General features: G+C 39.2%; 2 protein-coding genes across 3 annotated transcripts in view; one reads left to right on the top strand and one right to left on the bottom strand.

Moving 5' to 3' along the window:
• The window catches only part of RAB22A (RAB22A, member RAS oncogene family), a 19,358-nt gene extending 6,745 nt beyond the window's left edge, over positions 1 to 12,613 (bottom strand). The window contains exons 1-6 of the mRNA XM_021553597.3: positions 12,259 to 12,613; positions 10,428 to 10,507; positions 6,948 to 7,029; positions 2,952 to 3,023; positions 2,715 to 2,821; positions 785 to 894 (exon numbers count right to left, since the gene is read on the bottom strand). Of these exons, the coding sequence (XP_021409272.1) occupies positions 785 to 894; positions 2,715 to 2,821; positions 2,952 to 3,023; positions 6,948 to 7,029; positions 10,428 to 10,507; positions 12,259 to 12,294 (487 nt within the window). The 5' untranslated portion in view covers positions 12,295 to 12,613. The remainder of the gene's footprint in view (positions 1 to 784; positions 895 to 2,714; positions 2,822 to 2,951; positions 3,024 to 6,947; positions 7,030 to 10,427; positions 10,508 to 12,258) is intronic.
• LOC110483603 (serine/threonine-protein phosphatase 4 regulatory subunit 1) overlaps positions 12,343 to 21,931 on the top strand; it is a 21,785-nt gene continuing 12,196 nt past the window's right edge. The window contains exons 1-7 of one of the 2 annotated variants that reach the window (XM_021553593.3): positions 12,343 to 12,638; positions 12,734 to 12,778; positions 17,285 to 17,417; positions 17,744 to 17,850; positions 18,428 to 18,570; positions 19,108 to 19,254; positions 20,845 to 20,952. In XM_021553593.3, coding sequence (XP_021409268.2) covers positions 12,632 to 12,638; positions 12,734 to 12,778; positions 17,285 to 17,417; positions 17,744 to 17,850; positions 18,428 to 18,570; positions 19,108 to 19,254; positions 20,845 to 20,952 — 690 coding nt within the window. In that variant the 5' untranslated portion in view covers positions 12,343 to 12,631. The remainder of the gene's footprint in view (positions 12,639 to 12,733; positions 12,779 to 17,284; positions 17,418 to 17,743; positions 17,851 to 18,427; positions 18,571 to 19,107; positions 19,255 to 20,844; positions 20,953 to 21,931) is intronic. The other variant, XM_021553595.3, reaches the window with a different exon arrangement.

The following is a 21,931-nucleotide window of genomic DNA, read 5'->3' as shown; positions in this document are numbered from 1 at the left end:
ATACTTTTTACATCAGCTTCAATATAGTCAACTGCTTCTATAGACCCTATTTTTTTTCTTATTTCTGTAGTTAGTCCTCTTTTCACAAACAGGCTGACACACCTACACATTGGTGCTGCTACTTGACACATATCCTCCAAATAATATTGCATAGAATTAACTTTGGAATACTGTCTGCTTTTTACTCATATATATAAAAGTTATCATTGCTGTCCTCACCACAAATGGGACAGAAAAGATTTGCAATTTAATATAAAAAACCCCAAAGGTACTACTATGAACATACTTGAGGAAAATCTACGCACAGTAGTTGCTATTCCCCATGCAGTACTCTGGTATTTATGAATTTTTATATTTTTAAAAATATGCTTTTTAGCCTAAATACAAGCACTAAGAGTGAGAACTTTATTTCTTTTCCCAGATGTATAAAGTCTGGATCGTCCTCATGCCATTTCCTTCCTCTTCCATAACCTTGGAAGTACTAATTAGAACATTCAATAACAGACATGGTAAGATGACACTGACTTCTGACATGAGTACCTGGTCTGCTATTTATCCAGCAGCATCACAGTAGGCTGAAAACCTCTAGAAGGAATATTTAGAGGTCATTAGGTGACCAGAAATTTATGCAGCTCATTTTGCAGTTTGTAGTCATGTCAGATTGTAATGAATGTAGTATAAAGTCTGTAAACTTTCACCCAAACAGCACAGAAAGTAATATAGAAAACAAATTTCTACTCAATTTTTTTGCAGAAGAAAGTACATTAACTGTTTAAATACTTACTAATTTCTATAAAGAGCTCATTAATGTTTATTGCATTTTTCGCACTTGTCTCTACAAATATTGCATGAATGGAATCTGCATAGTCTTTAGCATCTTTTTCCATGACTTCTCTGGGGAAAAAAAAAAAAAAAAACAAAGAAAAATTCATGAATGCAAAAGAACCCCATTACTCAAAACCTTAAGGGACAGATAAAGTTTTTAAGTGTCTCCTATAATGAATATTTTACCTGTTTAGCAGCACAGTGCTCCCTCATGCTGAAGCTGATGCTCATTCTTTACTCTGTGCTGTCTCCCTGCCTTGAGGTATGAGCACAGTCATGAACTACCCAAGGCCTTAATCCATCTGACAACACTGCAGTGATTTTGTCTGGAGTGCTCTAAGCTTAGGTCTGCAATCAATCCTTCTGGTGTTATTCACCACACCAGCTTTATATGTCCTAAGAAGATCCTAAAGCATTATTTCCAATCATGCTGTGCATTTCTTATGACTGTTTACAAAACCAAAGTTACCAAATAGCTAACACTGCACAAATCACCAGCACAGCATTTACTTTGCAAGAATATGTAGCTATGAAAAAGGAATATTTTTATACTGAGCACACAGAAGTGTACAAGTTATTCTGCACCCCAAAGTAGGCAAGTTGATGATTATGTATCTTTCCTTAAACAAAATGAAAAATACAAACCCCTGTAGCTGTAGGGAGGTCTGGACTTTATGTCGTATCACTTCACATATTATTTCTACAACACACAGGCTACTTGCAGTAATGAGGGACTTTAGGCTATCAAGAGCATGGACTTTGAGCAGTGACTCAAATATTGCCTCTGACTGAAGTACAAGGAACCTTCCTCATTACTTGAAGAGCAATGTTTACACTTATGATGCCAGCTGAGCACGTGAGATGTGAATTCTGTTCTAAATAATTTTGCACTCTATTTCCTTCAAAAGACAGGCTACTTCTGTTGAAAGTTATTAGAGCTCACTAGATAATGTCTAGGAATTAACAATTTGTAAGACCATACTTGGAGCTGCCGTTGCAGTGGTTCTTTAAACATATAACCAGCTGTCTCCTTTGAGACACCAGCTGTGGTTCCTTTTCCAGCAAAACCTAAACCCAAGAAGTTTACACACACCTTCTTTCTGAATTTTGCCTTATTTAACCAGAACATCAATAAAAAAGGCCTTCTTTTGTTTTTAGTACATGCCTTCCTGAAAGTTTGGCTGTTCATAAAGTTTCTCAAGAGCTTTTCCCGCTCCCTGCAACTATTTTGGCCACAGCCAATTCCACCCCAATATTTAAGCAGGGAAGGAAGGCACCTGAACAAGCAAGTTAGGAAAACCTACACAATGCTTTCCAACAGGCTTGGTGTTTTTCCTAACAAAATGAGGTGCTACAGACTGACAGGGGCACTTCTTGTAAAGTGAGGTAAACAGCTTCTATTACACTATAGTTTCACAGGCAGTTTAGGTTTGTGTAACTTGGCACTGCCACCAGAAAAGGTAATCCTGTCTCCCTATAAACTGCTCATTCCTAACTCTGCTATCCCCACACTGTTATGCCAGTAAGTGTTCATGGTGTGAGAAAGATGAATATACTTGGATCAGTTTTCTTTTTTTTTTTTATGGGTTAGTTTTAATCTGGATCTATTTTACAGCCCAATTTACTGCCCAATCACACATGTACTCACACCAGCATGGGGGAGGAAGTGGGTGAGACCATCCAAGGGCACACTAACCACATCTTCTGACAGCAGAAACAGCTCAAAACCCATGTCCTCTGACAGCAGAAACAGCTCAAACCCCTTGTGAAACTACAACGCTAAAGCAGGACAGCTTAAATTGTTCTATACCTTTCAGCTGCTCTAAAATGTTAAAATATATAATACTAGGGCTTAAGAAAAACCCTCAAAATTGACAGCAGTTATTTACCTGACATCATTAAGATCACACTTATTTCCTGCAATAGCTACAACAATGTTGGGAGGTCCATGCTGGCGAAGCTCTTTAACCCAGTTCTTTAACGTTGAGAAAGTTTCCTAATGTGGAAAAAAAAAAAAAAAAAAAGAAAAGATTGAAGGAATTAAGAAATTAAGAGTCAGAACTGGCCCATGACACAAATAAACAACTCCAGAAATTGTAATGCTGGGTCAAAATCAAGTTTCTTACCTCTTTTGTGATGTCATACACTATAATAGCTGCTGCTGACCCTCGGTAATACATCGGGGCTAAAGCACGAAACTGGAAGAAAGACAGCAGAAAACATAAACCTGATCTTCCACTGACCTCCAGAACCTCACTATCATTAGTATTACTATTTAAAAAAGAGAAAACCAAGATCACAGCAGTGAAAAACTTTCCTTTACAGTCACAACTAGTCTGTGCAGTAGAGCACATAATCTCCAAGGAAGGCATTGTTCTCCTAAGGCCAGGCAAGAAATCATGTGGGGGCTCAGCAGCACCTACTGCAAGCAGCAGGAAGGCAAAACTTGATCTTATTTTGCCTAGATTAGAGCCTCTCCCTTAACAGACTGTCTACACAAACATGCATGTGCTCAACTTTAAACACCAAACAAGGGCAAAAATGCAGGGAGTAGCAAGGTCAACTTTGACTAAGATGAAAATGTTAAGAAAACTAGCATATATTAATTTTGATCTGAAATGTTCAGAAGCTGCTGTCAACTTCTAGCCCCATGGATCAGTCATCAGTCTTAAATGCTAGAAATGTTGATTTCTTCAGAATTTAAATTATGGCTTTAAGGATTTTGCTTCAGTTTTCCCCTCAAATTTAGAAGCATATTTAAACCAAAAAACTACAGAAGTCCACAGCTATGTACCCTGTTGCAAGCAGAGCTTTAAGGAAAACACTAGTAAAGGGCTATAGTAATTTTCTTGTGATTTTCAGAATTAAATCTACATCAGGTCTGTTTGCTTTGTAGGGCTGTACCTTTGAGTGGACAGAACGTTATGCATCCAGTGCTAAAAAAGAGTGATAACATACACAATCCAGCTGAAGTATCAATGAAGTATTCTTAAGAACAGTGGGATAGTCTGCCAATTTTAAAAAAGCCAAGACAACTAATCTAGCAACCAGAACTTGCCTTCAAAGTGCAGAGTAAACTGCATGTATTGGTTTCATGTAAGCTTTTGTGCATCTTATTACTCAGGGTAAAAATAATGAATTGGATACAGTTTTTCATAAAGGCTTATTCATTTCTAATAAAATACCAATTTCCTTTTGCTTAGTACAGTTCAACTGAGAGCAATATAATAAATCATAAAAATCTTGCTATAAAGCAGAATTCCAGACCATTTACATTTGGCTCTCAAATTCTGTTTTGAAAACAGGATTTTGAATGCAAAGTTCAGAATATAAAAATATTTAATACTGGGAAAGGAAAACATGGGCAGGCATTCAGTTCACATTGGGACATAATACCTCTCTTCCTTCTAAGTACTAAAATGTAAAGGGAAACATATTTGGTAAACCAGCACTTGGACTGGTTGCAACCTGGCTTTTTGATTATTCACTATTTACATTGGGAATAAACCAACTTTCACTTGCTGATTTTGTATTACTCTCATTTCCCGTCTGCTAACACTTAGATACTTTTTTCCACCTAAGCAGTCGGCAGATAAAATATATTAACAAAACAGATGTTACCAGAAACACTGGATTTTCCTTTTGCAATTTTTCCAAGGACTTCAGCTTGCCCCCCAGCCTCCAATTTGTGTTTTGACAGAATTATTAATGTAATTATGCATAATGTAATTATGCAGGGAAACTCAAAACTGTTAGGTAAGAAGGCAAAAATCCTAATAACTGTAAGTGATCTCCTATGAATTAAACTCAGTGTAGAAGAAATGTCAGAAGAAATAAGGTACATGTGTAGATGAGGTGTGTGAATGACTTGGTGCACATTTCCACCTCTGGAACAAGGCTATCCAGCCACCCCAAAGCCACTGAGAGCCAGGGGGTGCCCAGGGCAGTGCAGCACTATTTGCAGCTGAGCTTTTGAAATGGGAAACAGCAAACACTCCTCAAGAAGCCAGGACTGTGAATTCCATGCATTCCACATGATAGCTCAGCAGAGACATTTCAGTTCCAAGAATGGTGTGGACATTTTTAGTATTCCAGATCTATTCCACAGAGGGAATCCCTTCCATAATTCATTGGCAGATATATTGCATGACCAGAAAACTCTGCTACAGATTTCAAGGCCAGGCAAGTATACAGCCCATTTGTGACAGCAGTTTCTTCTTTTCTGGAGAAAGAAACCTTTGTGAAAATACTGAATAATTTCAAAGAAAATACCCCTGCTCACATTTCACTGATTTCCTTGGTTATATTGGGGTCTCAAGTGACTTCTCTCAGATATGAAATATAAACTTCACAGGTATCACAGCTCCTGGGCCAGAGTCCTGGTAAGACACCTTTCATTTTTTGATTTCAATAAAGATATTAAGCAACTTGTATGGAAGAAAATTAAAGAAGTATCACTGAGAGTCTAGAAATAGATCAGGAACATGCTGGCCATGTACAGAGATGCTTCCTCAGATTAAATGTGCTGAATGCAAATTACAGGGTCCTCCCATTGCTTGCACAGTTAAAGTGAACAGTATGGAATGCTAAAATGTAATGGATGTTTCCTGCCAAATAGTGGCAGGCATGTTTATGAAGCTTTTCATTTAAGAGTAGCAACCTCTAAAAATTCATATTCTACCTCTCAGAATATCACTTTGCAGCAATAACATTCCAGAATGAGCTACGACGTTCACTTAAACTATTTACAGCAAATGCTGACTGACTGCTGGGAATAGAAGGGCTCAGGATATTTTTGATAACACAGATACTATTGGACATATTCCTGGGAAACATCCCTGACAACTTCAGTTTGCTTTACATGGTGCTGTTGGAAGGAAATAAATTGTCATTCAAAATCAACAGCACTAAATCACAATACAAATACACTTGAGTTACTTCCTAGCCATCAAGGCTGTTATCAAGCCAAAAAGCTGGCAACTGTTCCACCAGGAATCCTAAAGGTCAGGTGTCTGTGGATAGGGATGACTGAGGCTTTGCAAAGTGTTTGTTTTGTTATTATTGGGGGGGTTGTTTTGTTGGTTGGTTTTTTTTTTTGTTTGGGCTGTTTCTCGAGCCAATCCTGAAAAGCAGTACAGCTGTTTTTGCCAGTTGTTATCCTAGACTTATAAGCCAACCTTTGTTACAGTTACCTCACATCCTAAATAAACTCGTCTTGAGTAATTGGCAGCTGCCAGTAGTTCACTTGGAGTCAGGAAAAGCAAGAATAAGCCCTGTTAATATAGCTACTGTAATTTCTACCACTCTTGTAGTCCATAAGCAAGCAAGTTCCCTAGCAAAGTCTTCCTTTTAATTCCAAGTAAAAATCATGCAAATTAATTAGCTGGGAATTCATCTGGTTAGTAGTTTTCTTCAAAGCTTTTGTTGCCTCCCCTCAGAACTGTGCGTGCTGCAGAGATCAAAACCCCAAACTACCAAATTAAAATTTAAATTTCAAAAGAGATTCCTTGACATAGCTTCTAACACCATCAGATTTGATTAGTAAAACTTTACAAAAGAATAAAAGGGTAGTTATCACCTGTAACATTGCTTGAAACTCTGCTTTGGAAAGCCTAAATCTACATCCTACTCACATCTATAACCCTAACAGTGAAGCTAACAGGATGTGTTAGAAGTTGTACATTTTACCAGAATCAAGGCCTTACTTGTACTATGAAACATGGTAATTCATCGCACTTTGAATATCGTGTTGCTGCACTGACTGCAAATATTGCAGTTGGAGGTTTAAAACTCAGCTAGAAATGCTACTAGAGAGCTGCTGACTTCCCCCAACACCAGCCTTGTTTCCTGTAGAAAGACCATTCCTTTCAGTGAATCTAAACCCAGACTATTGTTTCATAAACTCCTCTCAGGTAATTTTCCTTACCTTTACAGTTTAATCATGACAACAATTAAAAATAAAAACATATCTACAGCACTCACATCTTGATAGAAATCTGCATAGAAACAAGTGTTCTAATACATGTTTGTAAAACCAAATCACTTTGTGACTTTTAGGGGCAGAGTTGAAAACAACCCAAGTTCTGGCTCAAACTGTCTCCACAGATATTGATTTTACTTACCCGCTCCTGTCCAGCTGTATCCCAAATTAGGAATTTATGCAGCTCATTTTGATACTGTACAGTCTTGGTCATAAATGAGGCTCTGAAAAAAAACCACACAGTTCATACTTTTTGAGAATATAAATATATCCTTAGAACATTCATTACCACCATGAGCTCTCAGAAAAGTTGACATTCCAATAGAAGTGTTTTTTCCCCACACATAAACTGATAAAGTGTTTCAGATATAAAGGCTGAAATTAAGAAAGGATGACATTTCCTTCCAGAGACTGACATTCAACTACCAAAACACAACATATTATAGGTTTTGTTTATAAGCTTTTGATGAAAAAATGTAGGATGTATGACCAGAAAAACCCAGAAAGGTCAGCCTTTTAACAACATCCATTCTCACAGCAATTACATCAGTGCACACTGGAAACTTCTGGGGGGGAAAGAGGTCAAACTCTTCCTTTTGTATTATCTTTTCCTATCTCTCTACTAACATTCAGATAAGTGCTGTTAAATCCATACTTGAGAATAAGATAGGAGATGGATATCAGTATTGGTAGGTGTTAACAGGACAAAGAAATCAATAGAATAACTTCCTTGTTGTCTGCACCCTATAAAGCTTCCCAATTACATATTTTAGTTTGCAGCGGCTCTTGGACTTCCAGAAGACAAAAAAGATCTCTCCTACTCTCCAGGTTCTTCTCCCCTTGCCCAAATTCTAGATGTTTTAGTTAAATATTGCAAAGTACTTTTGTCGTTTATTTGATCTGCTTTAGCTGAGTGAGTGAGTGTATTTCCCACAAGGACACAAATTCAGTGATGTTACTCTTTTACAAGAGGGAGTGCTTTGCTGTATCTCTCACCTGCAGGCACATTTTTCACTGGAAAAACCACACACTGAATTCAAATCCTTGTACAGCTGCAACTATAGGTGACATAACTGTTTTAAGCACATGAGATCCTACACTGTGAACTTGAACACCTCTTGTGTGATTAATTCCTGCTACTTGAAAATACTGCAGACTTCCAAACTTGTTCTTCTGTCAGTTTTGACAGGATTGTGAAGACAGTGGAGCTTCTTACAGTAGCCCAAACTTGCTGTACAGTCAGACTCAGAGAACAAGAGTGCTTCAGCAGGATCAGCATTGAATACCTGAGGCCAGGACTCTGAACTCGAGTTTATTTGTAGCAAAAGTAACTGCAGGTTTTGGTAAAAGTAACTGGACTTGTTTCAATACTCTAAGTGGCAATTAGCTAGATACATTGAAGAAAAGGAAAGAGAGCAGTTACACAATGTTTCAGCTGCTAAGAGGTAACCTTCTCCCCATTCCTTAAACCCAGACCATTTCCAAATAGCGTGCCAATCTCCAAAGTTGATTCCACTTTTAAGTAGCCAAATAGAAAGTAGCATCACCCCTAAAAAAACAAAGCCTAATTGCAATGCATTTCAATAACATTAATTAGCTGATATATTTCTGCAATGAGTGAAGAAAACCAATGAGATAGGAGTATCTCTTGTAAAGCACAGCAGAGACTTTAACTTCTTTTAAGACTGCTGCAAATTATGCATCAAATCTGAAGTCTCTGGTCAATATGAAAACAGTTTCTTAAATCATACATTCTCACTTAATTTATCTTACTTAGTTTTATACACCAAAACATCCCTGTACAGTCAATTTGAACTGAAAAGTTGTGTTTCTGTAATTCACATCACAACTAAACCATCCCCAGTGGTACCTGACAAGAGGCTAAGTGCTTCTCAAAATCCTTTGGCAATTCAGTCAACAAAACTCTCCAAATTGGAGTTATCCTTGACAACTTTAATAGGAATAATAGCTGTTTTGTTACTAAATTTCCCAGCTGCTTCTCCCAGCCAGGTAGGCACTATAACTTGTTTGATATTCCTTTTTGATGCTATAATGAAAGCCAAGATATTCTGCAGTACCTAGAAGTATATGCTGGTTAAATCTGCCCTCAGCATCCTGAGGGGAGAAAAGCTGCAGAATTCTGACAGGGCTTCTGCAGCTGCCTAGATCAGAAATTGAGCAATGAACATTGACAACAACAAAGTGTGATTGCTCAGCTGATTCTAAGAGGAATGAAAATAGGACAGGAAACAAGATCATATCTCATGAACTCAAAGACCCAGGGAATAGTTGAAACAGTCTCAGCTTTAGTTTTGCAAGATGCTCAAAACTCTTCTAATCCTTTGTCCTTTCCACCTACTAGTTTCAATTAGGAACTAAAAAGTATAAAAAAAAATTTAAAAATTTTAATTTAATATTAAAATTTAAAAAGTAAAAATGAATTTATTTTAAGTTTTTGGACTGTGTTTCTTGTTGGAGCGTCACTTAATCCCTGCATTTGGGCAAGTTTTGATTCATTTATATAGCAAATTACCAAAACAACCAGTCCTCAGACCAGTTAATGATTTTGTTAAGGCTGGTAAAGGTTAGATTTTCAGTCTGTCATTTCAAGTAACTACAATGATCTCAGTACTGTCAATAAACCTCTGTTAACAGAGAAATTTAAGCAAAAGTGAACTTCTACAGAACATTTTGCAGTTCAGTGTCAGTAATTATACTCAAAAAAAGAGCAGGGTGTAAGGGAAAAGTGAGAGATCACAGAGACCCCAATTTTTCAGAAGGACAGGATGAGACACAGCTGATCTTTATCAGCAGGATCTTTTTGGTTGAAGCTGTAGCAGAAGCTCTGTGTCACCTGAGACATGAAGTTGTACTGACACCCCCACACACCTCTTGGCATCAAGCAAAGGCTGTCCTCTCCTAAGCAAAAAATTGGTTCTGATCAAAGTAGCCCAAAAGACACTTACTAAGCAGAAAAATAAAGACAGCCAAAGAAGTAAAAATATCCAGCCACTCCAAGAATTCTTGATGCTTGCCCTTCCTTCTATCCATTCAAAGATTTGAGATCAATAATGTTGCTATTCTGAGGCTCAAATTTCAAATATCCCCCTTAGCTATGAAACCAACTGCAAAAACAATTTCATCAGTTAGATTTGTGTGTGCATTGCATACAGATGTGTAACATTTTAACTAATTAGTGGTGAGACTTACCTGAATTAGTATGTTAACCACCCTCAAAAACCTAGGAGACTTACAGCACTTGAGTCTTAAAAAATGAATTAGAAAACATGGAGTTGCATAATAATTAGAATTGAAAATTTAAGGGTTGTGCATGTGAAAAGCATGCTGTCCCTTTAGCAGAAGCATCTGAAGTGTAATTTATTCATTGTTAGCTTAGATTAACAATGCAAAAATGGGTCCAGACCTTACACTTGAAAATGGAAGCTGCAGGAGTGCTGAGAACACTCCTACATGTCCTGAGGTAGCTCACAAGCTTAATTAAGGCTGCAGTTATGTTTATTACCACATTTAGCTGCCACACACGAAGAACTCCCAAGTGATCTATTCAGGTAATTTCATTTTTTTCTTGCATAATTCACATTTACTTCATTTAGTTTCTTACCCTATTGTTGGGTTGATGTTGGGATCAAAGCTATCTTCAACAAATCTCCACACAATACTTGATTTGCCCACACCAGTGTCCTAAAAAAAGAATAGAAACAGTTGAAAGTGGTATTAATTACTACAGACAGATGATTCTTTTAGTCCTCAAATCCTGCAGTACTCTGCAATGAATAACACATTCCTGCAGAGAATCTCAGAGAAGTTGTGAAATACTTCAGGTATTATCTTAATTTAGTAGAAAATGAAAGGTCTGCAACAAGTTACAGTTTTCTATACAAAATAGTTAAGACTTTTTTTTTTTTTAAGGACCACAAAAATCTGAATTCACACTTATTGTTACTCAAACTTTGGGCTTTTTTACAAAGCTGTGCGCCTTCCAATGGAACAGCAGTGGGAAAAAACCACTTTTGGTAAAATATGCAGCAATTCAGTATTCCTTTACCAGGATGGAGAACCAGTGGAGTATGTGAAATTATACAAGTGTGACACATGCATTCAACCTCTGACTAATGCTGTCCCACCCTGCTTAATGAAAGACTTGAAATTTCTTCTGTGACACACCTGAAACATGGTACTAATGCAACTCTACAGTGCTAAAAATGGTGAAGGAGAAAACATGAAAATTCTAGATTTTGTATATTTTTGCACCACTGGCTCCATGGTTAAAAAGCAAAAGATATAGAGAAGTTACATTTAGAAGTGACATCAAACTCTCAGCAGAACCTGGACATTTGAAATTGTATTTTATTTAAGATGTGTCAAGACCAAATTTTTGCTTTATATTTCCTAAGTCATTAAAACTTTAAGAAATAAACCCCTGCGGAAATGCTTCACTTAAAATGAAGTTTTACATGATTCATGCTTTCTTTTCCAAAACTCCTGAATATTGCAGTAATTTGGGTACACTGTGTATGATTGTGTTCCTCTTGCCAAGCTATTTTCCTCTTGAGAAAAAGCACATTATCATACTATTTTACACCGTTTGCAGCCTCACTAATCAGAGCAAACCTTCAAAAGAGAAAAACAGGTGTAGCTCCTGGCTCAGGGAGTTCAAGGACAAGTTTTCCTGGGTACTTATTCTCCTTTTCTTCCGTAACAAAAGGTTTCTCAGGCCAGGTGAACACAAACAGTAGTTACCCCAAATACCTTCATAACACCAAGGGCACACAAACACATAATCTTCCCCTCTGAAGGGCAACATTTAGAAGCAGAAAACAACTCAGAACAGTGTTTCAATGCCGCTGGTGACACCTCCACCTGCTCAGCGTGGGTCTCTCTGACCAAACCAAGCCAACACGCAGCTTCATTCCCTTCAATTTTTAAACTTCTGCTTCACTCCACGTCTCCTCCTTCCACCACCTGCAAGACTTTCCTACATATGTTCTTACAATACAAGTTCAGGCCCCTCCCTCTCTCCCACCACTTCGATTTCAGGTGCTTCTATTTATTTTGTGGACTGCAGCCCCGAAAGAGCCTGGGAGGAAGAGGGAAGCACGCATTAGGCACTCGTGTTTCCTCTCTTATTTTTTAAAAAGGAGAACAAGGCAGAAAAGGAGCGATATTGACCCCCTCGCGGAGGGGAAGGCGCGTCCGAAGGTTCCCTCAGAGGCAGCGGGCCCGCAGCGCCCGGGGAGAGCTCCCCGCGCTCGGCGCCTCTCCGGGCTCTGACAGAGGCTCTCCAGCTCTGACAAAAGCTGTCCGCCATCGCCACAGAGCCTCTCCAGCCTGACAGAGGCTCTCCGCCATCACCAGAGGCTTCCAGAGCTCTGACAAGAGCACAGAGCCTCTCTGTTCCGCTCCCACCCTCCCTCCCGCCGCCCAGCACTTACCCCCAGCAGGCAAACTTTCAGCTCCCTCAGAGCCATGGCCGGGCGGGCAGCGCCTTCAGCGAGCGCCTGAGACGCGGCCCAGCACGATCATCGCCGTCCCCGCGGCGGCCGCCCCCCGCCCGCCCCAGTTACCCGCACACCGCGCTCCTCCTCAGGCTGCGCGGACGCGCCGCCATCTTGGGCGGCCGCCGGAGTCCCCGCCCGTGCCCCCCGCTCGCTGTTGTGCCCCTCGGGTGCTGAGGGGGACACTCGACCCCCGGCAGCCGCTGCTCCTTCACCCGGTGGCGTTTCGGGGCTGACCCGGCGACAGGAAGCACCCGCGGCTCCTCCCTGTGCCCTCCCGCTCCTCCTCCTCGCCCATGTCCATTCCAAGATGGCCGGTAAGTGGGGCCGGCGGGCGGGCGGCTCGGCCGGGGCTGCCACCGTCCCTCCGAAACCAACCCCCTGGTATCTCTCTTCTGTTTTTCGTTTGTAGGGATCCCTTTGTATTTTGTGGATTTGCAGGATGACTTAGATGATTGTGAGTAACTGTTTTTTATTTTTCCGCTCCCTGTTCAGGCCCGCGCTCCCACCCCGGGGTCCTCCTGTCGCTCGCTTTCCCTCTCCGCGTTTTCACCCCGCTGAGGGCGAGGGGAGGATTTTGAGGCAGTTCTGGCAGGTGAAGGGTCCCGGGGCGTTGGACCATCCCCGCTGGTTCCAGCGGCCGCTGGGCTCGGTGTAAACAGCAGCTCCGACAGCGCCCGAGCCTGGGAAAGAAAGGCGCACGGGGGGACGAGGGCATCAGCCCCGCTCCTGCTGTCGGTGGGAATTAGAACACTTAGCCCAGGGATTGCTCAGCTGCGGTGAGACTTTCTAAAGCTGTAGAGGCTGTGAGGACGCGGTTTCCGCTGCTCCTGCATCCCCGGGACGTGCTGCGAGCGCACCTCGGGCTGAAGGGAAGATCTCCGTGTGTGCTCCGGCTGGATCGCACTACCCGGTGGGTTTGGGTTGGGTACCGTGCCCCGGTCTCAGCGCAGGGAACGGCTCCATCACGCACCCGTGTAGCCCAGGGCTGTCGGATCACACCTGTCAGATGTGAACCAGCCTGGTAAGCGCTGTGACTTCAGGAGATAAAGCTTTGACTGACAGTGATACGAACTTCTGCTGCCTTGGAAAGCAGCTCTCTCTGTGGGGTGGCTTTCTTGACACGTTGGATGCTGGAGTGACTTTTCTATTAAAAAAGAAAGATGTTACTTGTATTTCTCGCAAGACTTTTATTGTTTGATACCGCTTGGAAATGTGAGCAGGTGGACCCATCCCGCCTTCCCAGCTGAGCATGAGAAAGCTGATTTAGGAGAAAGGTGGTCTTCAGAAACACCAGGGGAAATGTTAGAATGCAACTGGGATCTAAAGCATTTTGTTTGGAAGCTGTGCAGGGACGTTGCCTCTGTGGGAGGAGCTGGTTCTGTGGAATTCTGTTAGTTGTTGCCTTCAGCGTTTGAGGTTTCTGCTGTTCCCTAGTAGATAGCAGTGTGTAAAATGTGAGAAGCGGACATAAATACAAACTTCAAAGCAGTTTTCTTGTGGGTTTTGGCCTTGGACTGTCCCTGGAAGTGTTTGTTGTCTGTTAGTGTTCACTCCTTGGCTGTTCTGTTTAGACTGTAACAGATTTGTGTGCTAAGTTGATTAAGAAGCTTGATGCTCATAAGGCAAAACTCGAGTGACTAAAAATTTCCAGATAAAGACAGTTGGGCCATAAGTGGTAATTCATGAAAGAAGTTATCCATTCCAGGATGACCATGTAAATAAATGTACCTTTTAGAGCTTTATGAAAATCGAATTATGTGATTTAAAAATATTCTTTGATTATGTCAATTAATTTGGCATTACCTTTAGAATTATGGAATCAAAAGCTCTCTGTTGTAGCAGAGTTCAGGTGTCCTATGACTAAGATACTGTTGTCCAGAGACTAGATTAGCAAAGGGTTCAGGATGTGTTTTAGGAAAACCTCAGTGAAATAAATCACTGGAACTGGATTCTTACTTGCTTAAGTAAATTGGTGAAATAGTATCATGCACTCTGAATAGTGTTGAAACAGGAAGTCTAAGGACTTATTCTGAATGTGGGAAAAAGCTGTAGTAAAATCTAGCTAAATTCAAGTGCAGCTTAAAACTTGTTTTTCACAAGATAGTGGGTCATCTGGAAGGAAGATTACCTTATTTATGCCCTTTGTGTAATTAATAAGAAAGTATTTAAATAATTCGTTTTTCCTTCTACAAACACCAGGAGGAAAATGACCTTGTGCTGATTAAACCATTGTGCTGCTGTTATTTACTGGTTTGTGCTGTGAAATCTGAATAGTGACACTGGGTGATGACATTGAATTGCTGCACTAGGTCCTGTGACCCTGAGTTTCTCACACCTCTGAGCAGCTTTTCAGCACAGTGAACTCAAGTGCAGCTGTGAATACTGTCACATTTATTTCTGTTATAGGTGAACAGATTTCAAGCTCACTTGCTTGATCTAGTTAGAGGGGAAAATACTGAATAATAGATGTACCTGTGAAGGAACATTAGATAAGAAATACTAGTTCAGTATTTGGGATTTACTTTATAGTACTTGGTGTATTCTGAAACATGTGAGTACCCGTGGTGTCCTATTTTATGGGAAAAAAAACCCCCAAAATTCTTGAGAGAAGACAAAATGGATTCTGCCATGATTATTCCTTACTTATGTGTAATGAGAGTGTATGGAAAAAATTTCAGGTATTTAACTCTCAGTCCTGAGCATAAGTAGTGGTGTTCTGTTTTCTCTCTGCTCTTGGAAGCACTGGTGTGTGCTTAAGTACTTTAAATGAATAATGGAGCTACTCCATACAGTAAAATTAAACATGTACATCATGTTTACAAAATTAGTCCCACGTGTGGTATTTTAGTCAAAGTTAGAACTGGGATTTATTTAATTGTTGTTTGAATTGGTATGAATTCTGAACTGTTTGAAGTGAATGAATAGCTTTAATTTTTAGTGTTTCTAATTAGGGACAGGTGGGAACTAGGTAAAGCTAATTACAAGTATATTGATTCTAATCAGTCTGTCTTTGTATAACAGGTGATTAACCTAAAAAATCAGCTACTGAGTGTCTGGTCTGTGTGGAATTTCAAATATATCTATATATACTATAATTGCATAGACATAAGGATGGCCAGTGTTTGTTGCAACCTCAGAAGGGAAATCTGCAATCCTACAGACATTTTGTAACTTCCCCTGAGCTCTCGGGGACACAGCAAGTTTCTTCTGAAGCAGCAAATCTGGATGTTCCCTCTTCAGATGCCTTGACTGGGGGGAAGTCCCGGAGCAGATTTATCCCAGACAGACCTGGGCTCTGTAAATTGTTTACACTTGTGCAGAAAAATGTTTTGAACCTGACAGACCCTTCTGTAAGGAGCAGGCATGAGAAATAATAATGACCAGTGGAGAGGAAGTAAGAGTGTCAGTGCAATATGTCATCATTCTAAAAAGCTGGGAATAATTAGCATCTGTTTCCTATTGTGTGGCTGCGGGTTCACTTGTAGTATCTGTGTGCACATTTGAAATGTCAACATTTAATCTAATCCCACAATTCTGTTTGTTTGAAATCTATTGAACTTTTTGAGTACATTGTCTGTGAGAAAAGCAGAATTTGGAACCTCTGTAGTATTTATACTCACCTGGGGCTCCTTGGAGACCTTACACCAATCTGCTTTTTTCCCCCCCGAAGACCCAGATATACCATTTTTCTCCAAGTATGTCCAGATGATTTTCTCTTTTACTGAGCTGCATTTCTGAGAGTGTTTTGACTTTTGCTGAATAATTGGAAAGCAGAATTTTACATAGGAAATGTTGGAAAAAACCTGAGGCTTGGAACAGAGGTTTTTTTAACATATAAAGTGATTTATAATGGGTATTAATGGAGTTTAGACCGAAGAAGTGACTTCTTGTCTTCAAGGGTTGTCGCTGTCAGCACACTTGCTGGTTTGTGAGATACTTCATGCATGTGAGAAGCTGTCAGCAGATTTTGCATTTACTTAAGTGTGATCCCAGCTGCTCTATTTGTGTGAAAGAAATGTGCCTGGTTCTAGGTGTGCTTGGGACAGTTGTAAACCCAGAGCAGCAATATTAACTACTCCAGTGCAACTCTTTCTGTGGAGTTCCTGTATCCAGTAAAAGCATTTATGTGAAAGATTTGCATTGTTGGCACATTATTTCACAAGGTTGTAGGGGTAAAGGGTTAAAACAGGTTTGACAACAAAGTTCTCCCATTCCCTTTCCTTTTCATGGTCATACCTCCTGCCTGTGGTCTGTGATGGTGTTTGTCAGACTTGGTAAGGCAAATTGTAACGATTGCTGTAGTAATATTGGGTAAAAATCTGAAGCTGCAAATACAAAAAAAGATTCAGAGAAGAGTGGGCTCACACAGAAAAAAGTCCATAGTTGATAGGTGCAGCAGGAAGCTCCCAGCATGTTCACAAGTACCATGAAGTTTTTTTTACCCAAAGTCTGTTTGATTTAGGTACGTTTGATTTAGTAACTACAGTGAGAAAAATGTACCTCAGAAACTTTGAAACAGAGCTGGTTTAAAGCAATACAGTTTGAAATCTGCTATGATTGTTGAAATTACAGTTTCTTCTAATGGGACTGACTTTTCTTTTGAATGTGTGGGTTGGTTTGTGATGTGCAATTGTGTCAGCTGAGCCCTCTTAATTCAATGCATGTGGATCCTCCCCTGAAAGGGCAAAGTAAAGTGTGTTTAAAGCCCAGGATTTTGACAGTCATGTTAAATTTTAAAGCTTGAATTTACAAGTCTGTGTGCGAGTGTTGTACTTAACTTCCTTAGATACAATTTAAGATGATTTTGTAAACTGTTTCCAGTGATGTGCAATTACTTTTCTTTTAAATAAATAGTTACTGGTTGTTGGTGGTTTACATTGTAACATCTCTTGCTGACTCTCGGATTTGTTTTTTTTTTTGTTTTTTTTTTTTTTTTTGGTTACTTTTCATGTCTTTCAAGTTGGCTTTGAAGACTATGGACCAGACTGTGATAGCATGAGGATAACAGCATTCTTGGATATTCCTGGCCAGGATAACTTAACTCCACTGGCTCGTCTAGAGAAATATGCCTTCAGTGATAATGTATTTAACAGGTAAGGGCACAGCAGGCATACTTGGTGGTACCTGAGTCTGAGGGCACTGTGCATGTTAAGATGTTGCTGTGTCTTTCATTATTCTCCCAAATACATGCCTGATGTTATTTATATTTGAATAACTTGTAAAACTCTTCCATGAAAAGAGATTTTCAGTCTTAGTTATCAATTAAGATCTCTTTATTCCATCTTTATTTTGTTGGTATGTGGAATGTTCAGAGAACAGCTTGATCTGTTTTATGGTGCCATTTACATTTGGTAAGTTCCCCTTACATCCCATCTAAGTGTCACTGGATATTAAGGCAATTATTGTGTTCACTCCACAGGCAAATTATTGCCAGGGGTCTTCTGGATGTCTTTCGAGATTTCAGTAACAATGAAGAAGACTTTCTGACTGTAATGGAAATAGTGGTCAGGCTCTCTGAAGATGCAGGTTTGAAAGTTTGCTTTTGTTTGTTTTTTTAATTTGTATAAGTTATTTTACATAAATTGCAACATAGGAAGTGCTGACTTCCGATTTTGAGAAGGCAAGGAAGTTGATTCATCTAGCAGGAAGATCTGTCAATGAAAACAGACTCATTTTTAACTCTTCTTTTTGAAATATTTTGCATGGTAAATGTTAAATGAAAGGCCTATTCTTAGTATAGGGCCTGAAGCAACATTTTCAAGAAATCTGATTTATTATATCTGGTGTAAGTGGCACAGCGCAGTTGTGTATTTTAATAGTTCTTGTGCATATGTTCATGGTGACTGGATTTTCCAGCTTGTGATCTCATTTTAGTGGATTGATTTGGGAACTGATCCCAAGTCTCTCAACTGTGATGATGTATGTAAGGCTATTCTGTTTTATTCAGCTTTCCTTTAAGATCAGGCAATCTCTCTGCTATTTTTATGTTTTGCTTATTTTAATTTTCTTCTGTTGTGAAAACAAAGAAAAATGCCCCTTTTTTTTCTTAAGGTACCTGATCTTCATTTCATGTTTACTAATGTAATCTGATTTTTATTTCCAGAGCCAACTGTTCGTACAGAGCTGATGGAGCAGATACCTCCTATTGCCATCTTTTTGCAAGAAAGTCGACCAAAATTCCCAACAGCATTTTTTGAATACCTTATGCCCATAGTAGTGAGGTACCTCACAGATGTTAACAATCAGGTAGGAAATACAGACAACAGCAGTTGAATCCTTGGAAAATTCTGTGTGGTTAAGTAAAATTAAGGCATCTGGGGAAGAGATACAAGGAAATTCCACTTTGGTTGATTGATATCTGGCTTTATGTAGTGCTCTGTGTTTAGTGGTTTCAGCACATTCCTCTAGGGATGTCTGATTTTTTTGTTGTTGTTGTTTTTGTATTTTTGGGTTTTTAATACTTCCCTTAGCAGATAATGGGAGACTTCAGGATTTGCCTGACAGCACGTGGACAGAATCTGTTACAGGAGTCATGACTTGAAAACCCTGTCTTCTACTTCATCTTTTGTCTTATTTTCCAAATGTGATGAAATATCATGTAATGATTATATTAAACTTTAGTATTTGTTGCTAATTCCTTATTTTAGTAAAACTAAGACTTCTTTCCTGAATTTGATTTTTTTGTACCTGTGTGTCCATTCAAAGGATAGAGGGTTTGGTGGTTCTTGTATTTGTAAATGTTGTTTTTATGGTGACAAACTGGTTTTGTGTGTTTGTTTATAGGTCAGAAAGGCAGGCCAGGAAGCACTGCTGATACTGCTGGAACAAGATCTTGTGGCTCAGAGTGACATTGAAAATAAGGTGTGTCCAATTCTGCTGGACCTTTCTGCTCCTGACAGTGATGATGAGTACAAGGTGGAAGCTGTCAATGTAAGTTGATAATATTAATTTATGGTGTTGATTAAGATGAGGTCCAGGAATAGAACTGACATTAAATACAGTAAGCCATCAAACTTTTTGTTTTTATTCAGTAAGATATTTGGATTTTTACTTTAACAAAACAAGTCTTTAATTTTTATTCTGGATTTTTGAAAATACCAGATTTTAAAAGAGACCATCTTTATGCTTCAGGATCCTAAATTACATCAAAATAGTAGCTGAATAGCTTTAAAATACAATTAGTCCTTGGCAACCTTTTTTAAAATTCTTGTTAGGGTTGTTACATTCCCCAGAGTGTTCTTTACATTTGCTTTACCAGGTTTCACAGTAATGTTGTAGAAATATGACCTGATCTCTGTTCTGAAGTGTTTTGAAAAAAACATTGCCTGGTGACTTTCAAGAAATCAGTTGACTCCACAGAAAAGTTCTGGTGTGTAATTACATTTCAGCATGGATATCTGACACTTGACCTGTAAAATATTTTACCAGCTAGATTTTCCTCTTCCTTGTCTGGGAGTTGGGAATTGCTTAGACAATTTTCCAGGATGACATCTGAGCACCAGCTGCCTTTTAGGAGTTTGAAAATTTGTAGGAAAGTCTTTGAATGGTCTCTTCCTTAGTTGTTATTTAGCATTCTATTGGAAAGGTAAGCATTTATTCCTATAAAGAAAAAGAGCTTATTTTTTTTGTGATGGTAGAATGCTTCAATATTTTTTGAAAAATGAAAACAGAAAGATGGGGACTGTAATCTGATGATGTTTGTGTAAGCATTAAACCCCCGGTGCATGAGAGCCCCTTGCAAATACAAGAATTACAGCAAGTTCTCCCAGAAAGTGGGAGCTGAAAGGAAACACCCAACCCAAAACACATGATTTTCACAGCAGAAACATGGTTTGTGCTGGTGGTGGAAACTGATGATTCCTCAAAAAAAAGCACATTTAATGAGTGTGTTACGAACTTCCTTTAATTATGCACTGTTAACTCCTAAAATTCCTGGGCATCATTCCTATAAAGTGTGCAGTGTCTCCCATAAATAACTCATTTTTCTTGTACTCCCCTTTTTTGTCTCCTGCTGTATGGCAAACTTCTATTTTATTGTGATATCTGAGCCTACAGAGCTGGGACTGTGCATGTTTTTAAGTACCTGAGCTGTTAAAGACCAGTGTCATACTTGCATGCTGAAACTTGGGATATTTCTAATATGCTTAAGGAGTGTGATTTTTTATAAGATCTTTAGTGCAATGGAACTTTTGTCTTCTCCATACAAAATTCCAGTATTTGCCACATTGCAAACACTTAGAAAACAAATCTATTAATAAAAGTTCTATTTAACCAGATAAAATAGACAAGGAATTAAATGGAGAAATGTTATGTTCTGGCATAGAATAATTTAAAGTAAAGCTGTGTTTGTGCTTTACATAAAACAGGTGTATGGAAAAACAAATAATGTGTAGCAGTTTCATCTGTTTGATTGTAATCATTGTCTTGCTCTCTGAGGTAATTTTTAGGAGGAATATTTGGCTGTGCTTAAAAGGTTTACAATTTTCTTCTCCTTACACAAATTCCTTTCCTGATTTTTAGATAATCTGTAAAATGGCTTCTATGTTGAGCAGAACAACAGTTGAGCACATGCTGCTTCCTCGTTTCTGTGAACTGTGCAGTGATGGGAAATTGTTTCAAGTCCGAAAGGTTGGTGTGTATTCAACCCTAACCCCCTGAAAATGAATTTGTACACTGCTGTTCGAATGCCTTCCTACATAATTTAGTCATAACTCTAGCTGATGGACTTTCAAAGCATCTGGAAGAGAAGTTTTGATTTATTGACATGGTTCTAGTTTCTGTGGTTCAGTAAAGAAACATAATAGACTTTGACCAGTAGGTTGGGTCCAGTAGTTAAACTGGTCTTGCACATTTAATATTTTTGCACAATGTTTTTTTGTAAGCTGCTGTGCTTGGTTATAGGATTGTAGCAACTTTTGTAATTTCTAGCATTTTATTTCAAAATTCAAAAGTAATAGACATTTGAGACATTTTGTCTTTAAAAAGAAATCTGTTACTATTGAAAGGAGAAATCCCCAAAGTGTAACACTTTAATTCATGTTTGAGTACAAAAGGAAACTTGTAGCATAAGATATATTAAAATACTTGTTTAGACTTAAGGGTCATGCCAAGCTTCAGCTTTGGTCTGCAACATAAACTGCACTTGCTGGAATTTGAGCTGCTTTTATTGCTTTGTGAATAAGCACAGAGATTGACTAAAACATGTACTAACACAGCTCTATCTTAAATTATTTCAGATTTTGCCAACATCTTTTTCCAGCCTGAGGGGATGTCCCTTTTGCCTTAATTAGAGCTTCTGTAATGGCCTGTAAATGGCATGAACTTGAGACCTTGATTAAACTTTGCTTCAGCAAAGCACTTAAGCCACCTTGAGCCAGGGTAGTGCTGTCAGTACACCTAAGTCCTGACCCTGGTATCATGTTCTGGCCTGCTTTGGGCTTGACAGCTGCTGCTCAAAGTGATTTAAACTTTCATGTGGGCTTATTGTCCCTTCTGGTGGTTACTGGAGCAGATGATGCTCCTCATCCAGAAACCTTTATTACTATTGAGCCCAGAGGCATGTGGAGTACAGACATTTACTCCAAAGAGTCTTTGTTTGGATGAGTTA

This window comes from Lonchura striata, chromosome 17, assembly GCF_046129695.1.
Source record: "Lonchura striata isolate bLonStr1 chromosome 17, bLonStr1.mat, whole genome shotgun sequence".
In the NCBI taxonomy this organism is placed as follows: domain Eukaryota; kingdom Metazoa; phylum Chordata; class Aves; order Passeriformes; family Estrildidae; genus Lonchura; species Lonchura striata.
This window is presented reverse-complemented; position numbering and strand designations above follow the sequence as displayed.